General features: G+C 42.6%; 1 protein-coding gene across 1 annotated transcript in view; it reads right to left on the bottom strand.

The window, feature by feature from the left end:
• The window catches only part of TMEM163 (transmembrane protein 163), a 103,822-nt gene extending 89,705 nt beyond the window's left edge, over positions 1 to 14,117 (bottom strand). Inside the window, exons 1-2 of the mRNA XM_060775886.2 lie at positions 13,785 to 14,117; positions 7,392 to 7,511 (exon numbers count right to left, since the gene is read on the bottom strand). Coding sequence (XP_060631869.2) covers positions 7,392 to 7,511; positions 13,785 to 13,914 — 250 coding nt within the window. The 5' untranslated portion in view covers positions 13,915 to 14,117. The remainder of the gene's footprint in view (positions 1 to 7,391; positions 7,512 to 13,784) is intronic.
• Between the last annotated feature and the right edge of the window lie 3,539 nt (positions 14,118 to 17,656).

The following is a 17,656-nucleotide window of genomic DNA, read 5'->3' as shown; positions in this document are numbered from 1 at the left end:
TGACTAGAATGCCATAAAAACAATGAATGCAATGATTACCTTTCCCCAGCTTCTATATTTCAAACTAAAATGCTGTTTTTGTGTGATGGTTTATGTACTGCATTAATCAGTCTTATAATAATGTTGAATGTTTTTACCTCAGAATATCAGAATATTAGTGCTTAAGCAACATGGCTGTTCTGGAAGTTATCTCTTCTTTCTCTCCACCACATATGCAAAACATACTTTCAAGAAGAAGAAATGCACACAGGTCCTATAATCCAGAACTCTATAGATCTGTAATACTTGCTGTTTATGGCAAAAGGAACACCCGGAGGCGCAGCGGGTTAAACCACTGAGCTGCTGAACTTGCTGACTGAAAGGTTGGCAGTTCAAATCTGGGACCAGGGTGAGCTCCCACTGTTCACCCCAGCTTCTGGCAACCTAGCTGTTTGAAAACATGCAAATGTGAGTAGATGAATAGGTACCACTTCGACAGGAAGGTAACAGCACTCCACACAGTCATGCCAGCCACGTGACCTTAGAGGCCTCTACGGACAATGCCAGCTCTTCATCTTAGAAATGGAGATGAACACACACACCCCGAGTCAGACACAACTAGACTTAATGTCAAGGGGAAACCTTTACCTTTTACTTATGGCAAAAGAAACTCTGTGACAGAAAGTTGCTATTTCCTTAAACTTTAAAAGGAAGGATTCTTACTTTGGATCCTCTGACCAAAGCACATGATTTGCAGCAAGAGATGTGGTTACACATGGATGCGCCCTCAAAGTGGTGATGAACAGGGCAAGTGAAGTCTAAAGCCCTTCTCTTATACCATTAAAGCCCCATTTGAGAGATAGTGAAAGGAAGAGACAGAGCTACTGCTGGCTGGTAGAAAGTGTTCTCTGTCTGCCATTTTGGTTTTTGCCTTACATGTGTCACCAAGGCTCTTGGAGTACTTGCCATTTAGAAGAGTTCATTTTAATTCAGCATATGCATGACTTGGTTAGTTAACCTTCCTGATTTGCAGTTGTACTGAGCTCCTGAAACAGTTCCTGCATTAGAATAACCATCTAAAAGCCATTCCGCAACCGAGAAGAGCGTGATAAGAGGAGGTGAGATGTAATTCCCTGCTAAGCTATAAACATAGTCTACATTTCTTCTTGCTGTTTGTTCTGAACTGACATCAGTGCCAGTGAGCACACTTTCCCTTGATAGTGCTACTTGAATAAGAACACATCCTCTTAACCAGCTGAACCCAAAGGCACTGAGCAAAGCATGAAGAGAGTCCTGCTTTCTATATTCTGCTTAGCTTTAGCCATTCCTTATTCTCCATAACTGGTCCAAAATATCTGATAAATTCTTACTGAATTTTTATGATTACAGGCTGTGAAATCTATGAAGTGGAAAATGATTATATCTAGTCCTAGAAGATACAACAACAACATTATGGTCCATAGACCCATCAGTGAAACAGACAATCATTTATAAATTCTCCCATCTCAGGAGAAGTTCATTCTACCAAATACCAGATACACCTGCATGGTTTTTAGTAATACCCGTATCGGAGGTTTGTTTCTTTCTCAGCCTTGTTGCCACTGTAAGGAATTTTGCAACTGTGAGACTCACCCTGTGGCATTTATCCTCTAAAAGATTTCTAACAATCCCCTGCAGAGGATGGCTGGTCATATGAGACAAAATTGGATAAAGAAATTGGTTATGTTGCACTGTATAATAGCGGCACCACAATAAAATGTGTCTATTGTTTCTACTTCTTCTCCTTCACAGGGACATAGTCTTTGGGAGTAAGGGATTCCAGATAGTCTGCCTCGTAACAGCTCTGGGGGAAATACATTTAGTCTCACCTTTGCAAAGAATCTGTGGTATTTGATCACTGAGATTTTTTAGGTATTTACATGTCTTAAATGGCTCTCTGTTTGGTAAATTTAAGACTCTGGGGGAGCATGTGTTTGAATGGACTCTTAACTTTCCCAGGGCAATATCCCGCAACCTTTGCTTCAGGGATTATTGAGCCATTTTAAATCCCAAATGGAGAAAAAGGGATGTAGATAGTCCAATTGAGGCTGCTTTCCGTTCAATCCTCCTTTCCCAGAGTAGTTTGGAAGCTTCATAACAGAGGTGATATAGTAAGCCTATTCCCAGTTTGAATACCATTGTTTTTAACCAAAGGTTCATTTTCATAGTCCAGGCTCTTGTATTCAGTGGGCATTCACCCATTTCTAAAAACAGGACTGCATTTGGTACACAAGAAGGAATATTTAGGAGATTTCTTATAAACCTTGCTTGGACTCTAAGTTTACAGTCGAATTTTCACACCAAATGGCTGCATCAAAGAAGAGTTTGGGGTCCTAGAAGATATAGTAAACACAAGCAAACAACAGTGGCAAAATGCAAGCCATACATTAGCCATAATGGCGCGGGAGGGGGGATTTTCAATCCTACGCGTACTGATGTCTTGCCTTAAAAAAAAAAGATAGATTGCCACTTATCAAAACATTTCATATACCCTAACTTAATTGCATTACTAGATTTAAAGTGACATAAATTTGCATAAGTACAGAAGCAGAAATTATAAAATGAGATTTCCTAAACATTCAAGATTATCTGGAAAATGGTGAAATCATAAGAAACAGAAGAAGAAAAATGTAAAGTCTGACAGTCAATTTGGATAGCAGGTCTCAAGGGAGGAACAGAAGCCACTGTGGACTCTGGGCTCTTTGGTGCTAACATTTTTGCCATTGTGAACAGTTGGATAGAGAAGCAGCCAGAACAAGAGGAAACAGTGTGCCATAAATAGCAGGTGTTTGCAAACAATTCTCAGAGTAAATTGCACTAACCCAAATCTGACAAGCAGAAGCCAGTCATCTCACGTAGGAAACAATCACTGAGCTGTCTGAGAAACATCTCAACTTGAAAGCTGCCTGAAAATAGAAGCAGCTGAGAAATTAAATCAAATATGAATGATGAGAATAGACAGCACATTACATGCCAAAGGAATATTTTGTAATATAGAGAGAGCCAAGAAAAAACCTCAAACTAAATACAAATAAGTTGCTACAACCTTATGCAGCATTATAGCTGTTGCATCAAATGACCCCATCACTTTATTTTCTTAGCAGGTAATTCTCCAACAAATGGTTAAAAAGTAGGTACAAGTTGAGTTGGATCCCTTGTGTGGAACTCCAAAATTCAAAGCACAGTCAGCCCTGCAAATTGGCAGCTTTGACTTTTGCAGATTCGATTGCAGTTTCGATTTAAAACGTTCCCTCTCAAAGACCATTTTAAATCCAGTATGAGCTGGAAAACCTAGAATCCCTGAAAAGGTATTCTTTCATGTAAAAAAAAAATATTGGGAGGGGGGCAGTATTTGCAGTTTTGCCACACTTGTGGTGTCCTGCATCTTTACTTGCAATGAATGTCGAGGGCTGACTGTACTCCAAAATTGTCCAAATACATGTTTGAGATACTGACATCTTTTGTTTTCTGATGGTTTGATAAGTTCCACTGAATAGTTTTAAAATAGCTAAGCTAGGTATTATCGGAGCAGGATAATTATAGACCTTTAATTATTGCTTAATTCTCATTCACACAATTATTATTCAGTGATATATTTGCAAGGTTACTGTTTTTCCCCCTCTTTCCCTGCAACAGTTTCACAGGGACCACCAAGGAATGCATACTGTGGACTATATGCAGGAGAAAGCAATGTCAAACCATTTCTGAGTGTTCCTTGCCTTGAAAAACCCTATGAAATTCATGAGACTACCATAAGTCACCAGAATACTTAGAATCATAGAACCATAGAGTTGGAAGAGACCTCATGAGCCATCCAGTCCAACCCCTTGCCAAGAAGCAGGAAAATCTCATTCAAAGCACTTGAAAGTATGCACACCAACACACAATACAAAGTTCACTGTTATAGTCAAGGGTGTGGGTTCCCAGCTCCCCAATTATACAAGCATTGTCTGACTTCACCTGCCCTAAAGGAAGATACTCTCTTTCCTTGCAGCTTCTCCTGTTTTCCTATGCTTCCTCCCTTCCTGCCAGTGTGTTCATTTCTTCATTCATTCTTAATTTCTTCTTTTATTGATTCATTTCTCTCTCTCTTCATGCCCCTACCTACACTTTTTCACAGTTAGAAAGAAATGAGGAAGTACTCACAGAACTGGCAATCTTTTGCTTGTAATAAGAGGGTTCTCCTGACGTGGCCCCATGCATTGCTTGGCACTCAGTGCAACCACTCTGTAGCCTTGCATTGTGGAAGCAGGAGAAATCTGTGTCTCCTAGTCATAGTATATGGAGGGTTGACTATTGAAATTCCTGCCGATAGTGATTCCAATGAGAGCCTCCCAACACATGCTATGCCAGCAAAGCCCCAATTATACACTACTGGCCTTACATAGCAGGCAAATGGGAAAGAAGCTCCTCCATTATGTCTATCTGCTGTTACAATAAAACAGAGGAATTCTAGACAAGAAACAATCAGAGCCAGCTAACACCTCCCAACAAAGGTTTCCCCCAGGCAGGAAGTATTCATTCATTTATTTATTTATTTTTAAAACATTTATATTCTGCCCTTCTCACCCCAAAGGGGACTCAGGGCGGAACACAGCATATATACAGCAAACATTCAGTGCCGGGACAATAATTCATATAAGCATATAGAAACCAAAAACATTTATCACAATATTAAAATACACCATTTAAAGTAGCCAGGCTTTGAAGTTGCTATTCAATGCTAATCAAGGGGGCCAATTGCAGCATTCACACTTGCCTCCAACATACAAGGGTTCTTTCTCCTACTCTGGGCATTCCACAGATATATAAACTCCATTTGCCCAGTTTCCAACAGACCTCACAACCTCTGAGGATGCCTGCCATAGATGTTGGTCAAATGTCAGGAAAGAATGCTTCTGCAATATGGCCATACAGCCTCGAAAACACACAGCAACCCACTTACAATAAAACTTTGGGGAAAAACAAAGGACTGTAGCACTAGGGATAGGCATGAAGCAATTTCCTGATCTGAATAATTTCCCAAACTGTACTTGCCTTATTTGGAGAGGGACATATATACTGATGCCCATATGTTCTGCACAACAAGATCTAGAACAACTCCAAAGATTAGTTAAGTCTGGAAATCCTGTTCCTCCAAATCAAACAATTCTGATTAAATTTGGAGATTCAACACATTGGTTCTTAAAAGGGTACTCCTGCTCCTTATAATTTCTCCCACATAATAGCAACATTTTCTGTTGTTTTAGAAGGAAAACAAAACAAAACCAATCAGCAAACTGATATTTAGAAATAATTTTAGCTAGAATAATGATCATAATCTAGTATTATACTCAGGCTTAAAAATGCTTCTGATTTCAACACAGCATGCTACTACAAATACAATTATATGGAAAACTTAAATTCTAAATAGAATAACCTTTTAGCAAATTTAAATATTTACTCCATTTTGCCCAATTAAGAAGGGAAGAGTTCTATTACAAAATCTTCATTTTCAAGCATGCATAAAAACTATGCAAAGCAGACCTGATTTCCCCTACCTATATACTTCCTTTTTCCACCTCCCACCATACACATTTCAGAAATAAATAATTCATTGCAAAGTAGAAAATTATACCAGTGAAACAGAGCATTTATAGAAGCTTGAGAAAACCCTGCTTTAATGTTTTGTTCTTCTTTATTTGTAAAAAGTCAACACCGTGTGTGTGTGTGCCTTCCATACCAATTACACCAAGTAATATATGCTGACTTTTGCAGGACGCATTTGGGCATGTCTTAATAGCACCCCTTGGGAGCTGACACCAACTTTCAGCACTAGCCCATCACGGCAGATTAGCAAGGGAACATATGCTGCTCCAGCATTCAGCTTTTCTCACACCAGGAAAGGATATTTTGAGCACTGCACACCAATCCTGTGCCTCTGGGAAGTGGAATTCTATTTCTGGAACAATAAATGGTCCAATTTCTCCATCCAAATAAACAGATCTTTTAACTATTAGAACAATCAGGCACTTTGCATTAAAAAAAACTCTGTCCAAAATAGAAGAACTCTTTACATTATTCACAGGATAACTAGCAAATTTCTCCTAGTTTTATTTTTGTCTGGGTAAGTGAATGTCCTTTCACGTGAGTCTTTTACTTTGTTTGATTTGTAAAGTAACATTAATTTACATGTCCACACTGGGCACGTCATTAAAAAGTGATCAGAAAAAAATCAGAAAAAAGTTATTCCCTCTTAAATATTAACTTAAACAGCCTAAAGCAGAAAATCACATCCACATGAACATTATTAAATCAGTCCCAAAAGGGAATTAATCTTTGCAGAATGTAAGAATGCCTTCCAAACATTGTTGTTACATTATAGGACAAGTAAATAAATATCATTCATATATATGTAGATTAGAGATAGATATAGACACACACATATACTTTATGTGCGTGTGTGTGAGTGTATCACAGATAGATGTCAAGAGATGGTACAGTTCTTACTTCTCTTTTTTTAGTTAATAATAAAACCACTAGATATTTTGATACTACTATGAATAATAATAATAATAACAACAACAACAACAACAACAACAACAACAACAACAACAACAACAACAACAACAACAACATTTATATCCCACCACCATCTCCCAAAGGGACTTGGGGCGGTTTACAAAAGCACATGATAGTGCAGTAAAATACACAAGATAAATGTGGACTCATAGAACGCAATATGAACTGTATTGAACTGCATTATATGATCAGTGTAAAACCCAATAATGCAGCATGAATGGCACTGAGCTGCATCACATGATCAGCATAGAACCCTACTATGATGCAACCTAAGTGACACTGAACTGCATTATATAGTCCGTGTAGAACCCTAATATTGTGCAACATGAATGGCACTAAACTGCATTATACGGTCAGTGTAGAACCCTAATATTGTGCAACATGAGTGGCACTGAACTGCATTATATGGTCAGTGTAGAACCCTATAATGCAATATGACTGGCACTGAACTGCATTATTATGTGGTCATTGTAGAACTCTACAATGCAGTTTGAACTGTATTATAAGGGTCTACACTGACCATAGAAACACAATTCCAAACTGCATCATATAACACTATAGATCTAGCCCAATCGACATATTTCTATATCCAAAAATGCTAAAGAGAACCAAATTTCTTCATCATCATCATCCGACCTTCAGTGATTTTTTTTTCCAAGGGAGGGAAGATACACAGAGCTGTGCTTTATTGATTCATAAGCATCAAACAAGTCTTGTCTAAATCATTGTGTCAGTTATATATGAACTGTATGGAAGCAAATCTCTGAGTACCAAAGATGAAGCTAAAAATTTGAAGCAGGTCCAATACTCACTGAAGGCAGCAACCGCCAGGGCCAACGTGACAACAATGGAAGCCCAAGAAACCCACAGCGCCTTCTTTCTGTAGCTTTGAGCTTCATGAGGTTTTAATCGTGTGCTGCTTTCTAGTAAACCTGATGGAAGAATTGAAAATAATTCCTTTTGCTGCTTTAATAAAAGATAGCAAGATCCCAACAGAACCCCCCAAAATGAATTTTCCCCATGCATGCTTTCTATGTGTGCTGTCGTTTGATTCAGCATATTTAAACAAACACAGGTGCATGAGTTCAGCTGTCTCCAGCTGTGTGCCTGCAGCTCACAAGGAGGTTTAAAATGTGCTACTTGCTACCCTGAGCACAAAGGAAACTATAACTGAAGGTTTCACTGCACCTTGGCATCCCCATTTTGCATTCACACCATCATTAGAGGCCAAGTAAGAAGAGGAAGGCTTGCTTAGGGTGCCCATGAACCAGATGTACAAACCAAATGGCAGCTTGACTACAGGGTGAAAGAAAAGGGCTGATATGAAAACGAGAGCATGCATATTAGAAGACAGGAAAAGAATCCGTTTCTTGCACAGGCACCTCCATTTGATTCTTTTGTTATTTTCATTCCAAGAGCCTTACTGTACCACTAAAATTTTGCCACTCTTTTAAAATGATGGCATCTCTTTATTTAGCTTCCTTTTCTTTTCATCCTGGTCACCTGATTGCTGAAAAGAATTGCAAAACACTTCTTTTCAAATGAATATATGTTTTCTAATTGTGGGTCACAGTGGGGAAGCACAGACTGACCAAATCAGGCTATCGGAAGAATAAATTAGAGAAAGCCTCATTGAATGTGTGCTTCCGTGCCAAAAGAGCAACATGCGGATTTGTGCAAGATACTGGCTGTTGATATTCATCATTCACACAGATAGTGAGCAACTAAAAGGACATATGTCACTAAAATCAGATTCTGATTATCAAATATTAGAAAGTCTGCCTCCACATAGGGAATTTTTGACTATTGCAATCTGAGAAATGTTATGCTATTAATTCCTTCCAATCTAAAACGATTCATTTCCTTGGTTTAATTAAAATTGTTCCTCCTAAAAGCATTGTCTCGTATCTATAAAAAAAATCCCCGGGTACAGCATGTAAACATCCTACTGCTGCCAAATACACAGAATGAAAGGTAACATTAGACCTTTGCGGCTACATTATGTGTACCAATTTCATTTAAAACGAACATTCAGATTTGCATTGGACTATTATTAGGATAAACTATAATCAACCAACAGGAATTATGTAGCAATTTACAGGAAATGCCTATATTAGTCTTACGAAGGTGGCATTGTATCCAACATTCTCAGAGCTTTTTATAGAAGATAACATTTTAACATTCATAATAATGGATTTTATTTAACTTTTCTAATTTTTCTTGTTGTCTATTTTTTTTTAAAAAAAGATAGTTTCTAAGTCATAGAAAATTCTTTCAGCTGACCATGTCTTTATGAGGCCAGGAGTTAATAAGCACTGCCTTTAATCAGCACCATATTTGTTGCTGCTGTGTACATTCAAGCTCTTTCCAATGTATGGCAACCCAAAAGTTTATTCTGTCATGGGGTTTTCTTGGCAATGTTTTTTTTTTTAAATTGGTTTCCCTTTGCCTTCCCTCTGAGGCTGAGATAGTGTGACCTGCCTATGGGATCTGTTCCACACAGCTGAATAAAATCCCACAATATCTGCTTTGTAGTGGAATATATGGCAGTGTGGACTCTGATAAACCAGTTCAAAGCAGATGTTGTGGGATTTTCTGCCTTTGCATTCTGGGTTATATGGCTGTGTGGAAGGGCCCTGGGTTTCCATGGCTGAGCAGGGATTTGAATACTGGTCTCCAGAATTGTATTTTAGTGCTCAAACCACTATATACTACACCGTGAACCGCCTTGAGTTCCCTTCAGGGTTGAGAAGGGTAGTATATAAATACCGCAAATAAATACATAATATACTACACTGGCTCTCCACATTTACTTTTTAACATTTCAGATGAAAGTCTATGCTAAGTTTTCAATTAGTTTTTTAATTGAAATCTGTCTTTGCTATTTAAATCTTAATGGTGTAGACACATAATAAAATTAAAAAGAACAGGAATATAATCGGCGAGCTTCTAGTCTTTTCAATCCAGTTGAATATGCCCTACGTCTAAAATCTTCATATTCCTCTCAGAAGCAACCAAACAGCTTGAACTACACACAATCAAAATGGGGTTGAGATTCAGAGAAAAAATGAAAAATGAAATTATTCCCAAAATTTCCTCAGAAATAATGCTATCCAATACCAACAGTCAGAACTATGCTCATATTAAGGGGAATCAGGAAAGCCGGTTTTAGAAAGAAGCCCATATGGGTGCTTTGTCTCTTTCTTTTCTCTTTTGCACACACACAGGCACACTTGCTATCCATTTAACTGGGGCCTTTGTTCCCTCTCTCTGTCACTTTGATATAGATATATCTCAATAAGTGAATAAAGGATACATAGCGGGAGGCATATTCCCAGACAAGTCAATTCCTTTTGATTCCATGCCCTCTTTAAGGCCCCTTCCACACAGCTGAACAAAATCCCACATTATCTGCTTTGAATTGGAATATATGTCAGTGTGGACTCAGATAACCCAGTTCAAAGCAGATATTGTGGGATTTTCTGCTTTGATATTCTGAGTTATATGGCTGTGTGGAAGGGCCCAAGTTGGATCTTAAACAAAATCGGTCGATATTCCCCTTAAAGACACCAGGTCCCGGAAACTAAGCAAGTTCTGCTTTGGTTAGAACTTGGATGGGAGACCAACAATGAATACCTGTTACCATAAGGGCCCTTCCACACAGCCCTATATCCCAGAATATCAAGGCAGAAAAGCTCACATTATCTGAGAGTGGGTTCAGATAACCCAATTGAAAGCAGATATTGTGGGATTTTCTGCCTTGATATTCTGGAATATAGGGCTGTGTGGAAGGGCCCTAAGCTATATTTCAAAGGGAAGGACTGGAAAAACGACCTTGGAGTATTCCTTGTTTAAGAAAACCCTCCTGCCATAAATCGACAGGAGGCTTGGAAGCACACAGACATTGCTCATTCCATCAAAATAAAGAAGAGCGATGCTTCTAATCTCATCATCATTACTATTGTTTTTGTTTGCACAATATGCTTGCGCCCAGAATGTTTGCTGGGAAGGTTGTCCTTTTAAACAACACAAAAAGGAACCTGGGGTAAGAAGAGAAGACTGCAAACAATAGCCAAGAGGATGTTCCAAAGGAATGAAAGGCGGTAGCTTGAATTCAGAGGAAACTTGAATGCCATTGTATGTGCGAGGCAGGGAGGGACAGGGAAAGAAAGGGCAGACTCCAAGGGAATTCACCATATATGCCAAGCGGGTGAATAGGCGCGTGCGGGGCAGGTGCCTGTGTTGGAGGACAATGGGCTGAATGACCCTTCCTTGAAAAGAGAGGCGGGGAAGGTTACCAAATGCCTCTTTCATTGCATTTTGAATACAGAGGTTCAAATGCATTAGGGAAAGTGTATGTTTAAGGGGTTGTTTCTGCATGACCTGTTTTTAAAAGTAGAGGATAAAAGAGAGAGGTGCATAATTGATGTGGCTGCCTAGCTTAGGAAAAGACGCATTTTCAAAATGTGATTGTTTACGGACATGTTTACATTTGAGGTTTTGTTGTGGGATTTTGTTTTCTTCTTCTTCTGAGAATGGCAAAGGACCGGAGAGAAGGGAGAATGTGGGCATTCAAATACTGTTGTGAAGGGTAAGACAACAGGCAACAATAGATCAAGTGGCAGAAAGGCCAGGGAGGGGGGCACTGGGAAAGGAAGGGCCAAGGGGGGCTGTGATGTGGATGATTGGAAATGATGCTCCACAAAGATGCCATTGTAGGATTTGGGGGCATTCGCTTTGGGTGGAACTGCAGCTTCTGAACACATGACAAGGATACATGTCTGAGAAAGATCCAAGGCGATTTGGGGGTTTGAGGTTTCCAAGACACACCCCTCCCCATGAATACCAAAATCTGTGGGTGTTCAAGTCCCATGATGTGAAAGAGCACAGGAAAATGACATCCCTGATATCAAGTGGCAACATCAAGGCTTGCTTGTTGGGGTTTTGTAAAAAGTATTTTCAAGCTGTGGGCGTTTGTTTGACTCCAATGGGGAGTTGGTGCTAAAGTTTGCCTGTGAATCTTAGGGTGCAGCTACAGTGTAGGATTAATACTTTAAGGTCCTTTCCACACAGCCACCTAACCCAGAATATTCAGGCAGAAAATCCCACAATATCTGCTTTGAACTGAGTTATCTGAGTCCATACCATCATATATTCCAGTTCAAAGCAGATAATGTGGGATTTTATTCAGCTGTGTGGAAGGGGCCAAAGTGACATGATTCAATGCTATGGAACCCTGGGAGCTGTAGCCTTTCAAGCCTCATATGCCACAGAGAGCTGGCACCTCACCAAACTACAACTCCCAGGATTCCATAGCACCGAGACTTGGTAGTTAAAGCAGTGTCCAAGTGCATTCATTCTACAGCATTCATTCTACAGTGCCTTCGAAGCAGCAAGAGATTCTTCTCCACACTTTAGAAATGGCAGGAGGAGGGGGTCCAGTTGGGGTGACCTTTGTGGGAAGACAGGAGGGGAAGGTCAGGCCTCTATGAAAGTGCCTCTAGGAGGAGAGGAGAGGGAACTGTTCAAGGAAGGGAGGGAGGGAGGGAGGGAGGAGAAAAGCAGGATGGAAAGAGAAAAGGAAAAGTGGGGGGAGGAAAGAAGGAAGACAGGGAAGAGAAAAGGGAGGCGGAAAGGAGGAGAAGTGGGGGGAAAGGAGGAAGATGAAAAGGAGGAGAGGTGAAAGGGAGAGAGGGAGAAAAAGAGAGGTTGGAGAAAAGAAGGATGGAAAGAGAAAAGGAAGAGAGGAGGAAGGGAGGAAGGAAAGAAGAAAGAGAGGAAGGAGAAAAAGAAGAGAGGCAGAAAGGAAGAAGAAAAAGAAGAGAGGCAGAAAGGAAGGAGAAGAAGTAGAGGGAAGGAGGAAGGAAGAAGAAAAGGGGGAGTGGAGAAATGGAGGGAGAGAGAGAGAGAAAGGAAGGAGGAGAAAAGAAAGGAAGGAGAGGTAGGAGAAAAAGAAGAGAGGAGAAAAGGAGGAAGTAAGCAAGGAACCAAGGGAGGGAGGGAGGGAGGGAGGGGAGGAGAAAAAAAAGAGAGGAGAAGAGGAGGGTGGAAACAAGGAAGGAAGGAAAGGAGGGAGGATGAGAAAAGGAAGGGATACAGAAGGACGGAAAGAAGGAAGGGGAGGAGAAAAGGAAGAGAGGAGAAAAGGTGGAAGCAAGGAAGGAAAGAAAAGAGGGAGGGAGAGAGAAATGGGAGGCAGAAAGAAGACCAGAGGAGAAAAGGAAAAGAAGAAAGGAGGGGGAAAGGGGAGGAGAAGGCAAAAACAGAAAAAGGAGGAAAGGAAGGAACGAAGGGAGGGAGGAGAAAAGGAAAGGAGGCAGAAAGAACAGAAGGAAGGTAAAGAGGGAGGAAGGAAGAGGAGGAGAAAAAGAAGAGAGGAGAAGAGGAAGCTGAAAGCAAGGAAGGAAAGAAAGGGGGAGGGGAGAAAAAGGAAGAAGAAAAAACAGAAGGAAGGAAGAAGAGGAGAAAAGGAAGAGAAAAGGTGGAAGAAAGGAAGGAAAGAAAAGAGGGAGGGAGAAATGGAAGGGAGGCAGAAAGAACAGAAGAAAGGAAGGAGAAGTAGGAGAAAAGGAAGGGAAGCGAAGGAGGAAAGAAAGAAGGAAGGAAGACCGGGAGGAGAAAAGGAAGAGAGGAAAGGAGGAGAAAAGGGGAGGGGAAGGCAAAACGGAGGAAGGAGGAAAGGAAGGAACGAAGGGAGGGAGGAGAAAAGGAAGGGAGGCAGAAAGAACAGGAGGGAGGAAAGGGAGGAGAAAAAGAAGAGAAGAGGAAGGTGGAAGCAAGGAAGGGAAGAAAAGAGGAGGGGGAGAAATGGGAGACAGAAAGAACAGAAGAAAGGAAGGAGAGATAGGAGAAAAGGAAGAAGAGGGAAGGAAGGAAGGAGACCAGGAGGAGAAAAGGAAGAGAGGAAAGGAGGAGAAAAGAGGAGAGGAAGGCAAAAACGGAGGAAGGAGGAAAGGAAAAAGAAGGGAAGCGGAAAGAAAGAAAAGGGAAGGAAGGAGAAAATAGAGATAGAAAGAAAATGCAAAGCGAGAGTGCAGCGCCTCGACGGAACCCCAACGCCTAAGGTGGTCGAAGGAGCCGCGAGGGAGGCTGGAAGGAGCCAGACCATTACATTCCCCACCCCACCCCCCAAATAAAGCGGCTCAAGCGGGGGGGGGGGGTGGGCTGGTGCCTCCCAAAGCCTGCCTGGCTCCCGCCCGGCTCACCTCTGTCCTCGATCTCCTCACTGAAGTGTCCCTCCTCCCTTTCGGCGGGGCGCGGGGTCTCGGGGTCCTGCGGAGGGGCGGCGGGGGCGGCTCCGGGCTGGACCACGGTGGGCTCCGGCGTGTCCTCCATGGCAAGGGCAAGGCTGCCTCCCGGGAGCTGCGAGGGCCAAGGGGCAGCGCCTCCGCCGCCGCCGCCGTCCTTCTCCCTCTCCCTCTCCCTCCGCCTCCTTGGCTTCCTCCTCCTCGCCCATCAACTGCGCGCAGGTGGGACCCACCGGCAGCGCCTCTCCGCCTGCCGAGGCTCCTCCCCCTCCTCCCCAAAGGCAGAGCAGCAGCAGCAGGAGCAGGAGGGGGGCAGAGCCACGGGAGCTGCCCTCCGCGACCCGGGGAGTGCGGACCGCCCTGAAACCCCGACCCCAAGCCACCCCCAGGAACAAGAGGGACTCCCTTGGGGCCGCCGACACTAGAGCGCTCTGTCCGTTTTGGACCCCGCTTCGACTGGCCCGGCTCAAGGCGATGCCACGCGGTGTGTCGTCCTTTGGCAAAGTTCTAGAGTCCTAGGCTTCACCAAACTCCTGCTCTCCCTCCCGATTCCCTAGCGGTGCCAGTGGGATCCTTGCACGGTGTAGAGCAGGCTAAGGGCCAACTTCAGCCCTCCAGGTGTTTTGGGCTCCAGCTGCCACCATTCCTAAGAGCCAACAGAAATATGTGGCAATGTAAAGATGTAAGTCGTTTGGAGGGAAAGGTATTTAAAGAAACAGAAAATATTATGGAGATAAAAATGGAAAGGAGTCCTACTATTGCTTAGTTATCACTGTATAATACTAAACAATTGGGAAAAGGTGGAAAAGATATAATACCCAACCTATTTTGGCCTGCACCAATAGGAGCATAGTGTCTAGATCCAGAGAAGTCATGCTACCCATGCTCTAGTCTGCCTTGGTTAGACCACACCTGGAATATTGTGTCCAATTCCGGGCAAGCTGGAATGTGTCCAGAGGAGGGCAACTAAAATTATCAAGGATCTGGAGAACAAGCCCTATGAGGAGTGGCTTGAAGAGCTGGGCATGTTTAGCCCGAAGAAGAGAGGTCTGAGAGGAGAAATGATGACGGCCATGTATAAATATGTGAGAGGCAGGCCCATAGCCAGGATTTCGTTTCGGGGGGGGGGGGGAATTTTTTCGGGGGAGGGGGGTTGGGGGGGCTGAGTTTTGGGGGGGGGGCTGAGTTTGAGTGAAAGAGGGTCTAGCCTAGCAAACCTTTTGTATCATTACCCCAATACCCCCATGCCTATGGGATATATTGAGTATGGTGATCAGATCATGATATGAATAAACATAACAGTTTAAATAATGCACCAGTAAGGCCTTTTCACGAACCACCATGAGAATTTGGGGGGGGGGGGTTGAAGCCCCTCAAGCCCCCCCCCCCCCCCCTTGGCTACATGCCTGGTGAGGGGATGTCATAGGGAGGATGGAGCACTCTAGTTTTCTGCTGACCTGGAGACTAGGATGTGGAACAATGGCTTCAAACTACAAGAAAGGAGATTCCATCTGAACATTAGGAACAACTTCCTGACTGTGAGAGCCGTTCAGCAGTTGAACTCTCTGCCTTGGAGTGTGGTGGCGGCTCCTTCTTTGGAAGCTTTTAAACAGAGGCTGGATGGCCATCTGTTGGAGGTGCTTGAATGCAATTTTTCTGCTTCTTGGCAGGGGGTTGGACTGGATGGCCCATGAGGTCTCTTCCAACTCTATAATTCTATGATTTATAGTCTGAGGAGGTCCCAGCGCTCTTTGGCAAAGAAGGCTAAAGGTAAACATAACGTTAGACCTCCCAGATTCCATAATATTGAGCCATGGCTGTTAAAGTAGTCACACTGCCTTCATCCTAACATGTAGATCAGGCATGGGCAAACTTCGTTCCTCCAGGTGTTTTGGACTTCAATTCCTAACAGCCTACCGGCGCATGCCTGGTGTAGATGCACTCTAATTTTGAGTTCTGCCCTTCTCAATAATTAGGAGAGATGCAGCAAGTATAATCCAAATTTGAGGAAGCTGGAGACAACGTTCCTCTATCACAGTGCATTTACAGGTCAGTCTGAGACCTTGGCTGCACCTTTACTGTAAAACAAGTATTTTGACCCCACTTTAACTACCACACTTGAATGCTATGGAATCATGGAATTTGTTGTTTGTTGTGGCTCCAGCAAGCAAAGAGCAGCATTAGCTTTTCCCCAGAGCATAGTTCTGTTGCCATGCAGAGAAGCATCCACAAGGCAACTGGATTCACATTGGATGGCTGGGAAACAGACCGTAATAGGAGCTTTTTCACTTCACTTGACTTCTACACAATCCCAATTTGGACACCAGGCTCTATTATCTTGCGGAACGTCTAGTATTTAAATATGATACGAGGGTTGACTGAAAAGTAGTGCCTCCACCTTCGTTACTTGGGTTTGGATGGGAATATTTTAATAAATCAAATGCAGAAATAATCAATGTATTGTAGAAGGCTTTCATGGCTGGAATCACTAGGTTCTTGTAGGTTTTTTCGGGCTATAGGGCCATGTTCTAGAGGCATTTCTCCTGACGTTTTGCCTGCATCTATGGCAAGCATATTGGGCTCACTACACACTACATCAAGGACTCAGCCCACTTCATAGAAAAAATCAGCAATCTCAAGCTAAATACCAACGACAAACTGATCAGCTTCGATGTGGTATCTCTATTTACCATGGTCCCGGTAGCAGACACCATGGCACTCATCAACCAGAGGTTCCCAGAAGACATCACGGCTCTGTTTCACCATTGCCTTACCACCAGTTACTTTCAGTGGGACAATGAATTCTATGAACAGAAAGATGGAGTAGCTATGGGGAGCCCTCTCAGCCCGGTCATAGCTAACTTCTACATGCAACACTTTGAAAAACAAGCCCTGGAGACAGCAACCAAAAAGCCCACGATATGGTTCAGATATGTGGATGACACCTTCACCATTTGGAGCCATGGAGAAGAAGAACTCAACAGGTTCCTGGACCATCTTAACAGCATCCACCCAAAAATCCAATTCATAATGGAAAAAGAAAATGAAGGAAGACTGCCTTTTCTAGATGTCCTAGTCATCCACAAACCAGATCAACAATTGGGTCACACCGTCTACAGAAAACTCACACACACAGATAGATATCTACATAAAAACTCCAACCATCACCCAAGTCAAAAAAGAAGCACCATCAAAGCCTTGGCAGACCGTGCAAAAAGAATCTGTGAACCCCACCTCCTCCAAGATGAACTGAACCACCTCAACTGGGCTCTACAGGCCAATGGATACTCCACCTCAGACATCAGAAGAGCTGCAAGACCAAGAACTAGCCACAAGAGTAAAGATGAAGATCCACCCAGAGGAAAAGTGTTCCTGCCATACATCAAGGGAACCACTGACCGCATAGGGAAGCTGATGAGGAAACACAACATACAAACAATCTACAAACCCACCAAGAAAATCCAACAAATGCTACGTTCAGTAAAGGACAAGAGGGATCCTCTCACCTCTGCAGGAGTCTACCGTGTACCATGCAGCTGTGGACAAGTCTACATAGGGACCACCAAACGCAGCGCCCAAACACGAATCAAGGAACATGAAAGGCACTGCAGACTACTTCAACCAGAGAAGTCAGCCATAGCAGAGCACCTGATGAACCAGCCTGGACATCATATTATTTGAGAACACAGAAATGCTGGACCACTCCAACAACCACCATGTCAGACTACACAGAGAAGCCATTGAAATCCACAAGCATGTGGACAATTTCAACAGAAAGGAGGAAACAATGAAAATGAACAAAATCTGGCTACCAGTATTAAAAAAACTCT

Source organism: Anolis sagrei, chromosome 1 (assembly GCF_037176765.1).
Source record: "Anolis sagrei isolate rAnoSag1 chromosome 1, rAnoSag1.mat, whole genome shotgun sequence".
In the NCBI taxonomy this organism is placed as follows: domain Eukaryota; kingdom Metazoa; phylum Chordata; class Lepidosauria; order Squamata; family Dactyloidae; genus Anolis; species Anolis sagrei.
This window is presented reverse-complemented; position numbering and strand designations above follow the sequence as displayed.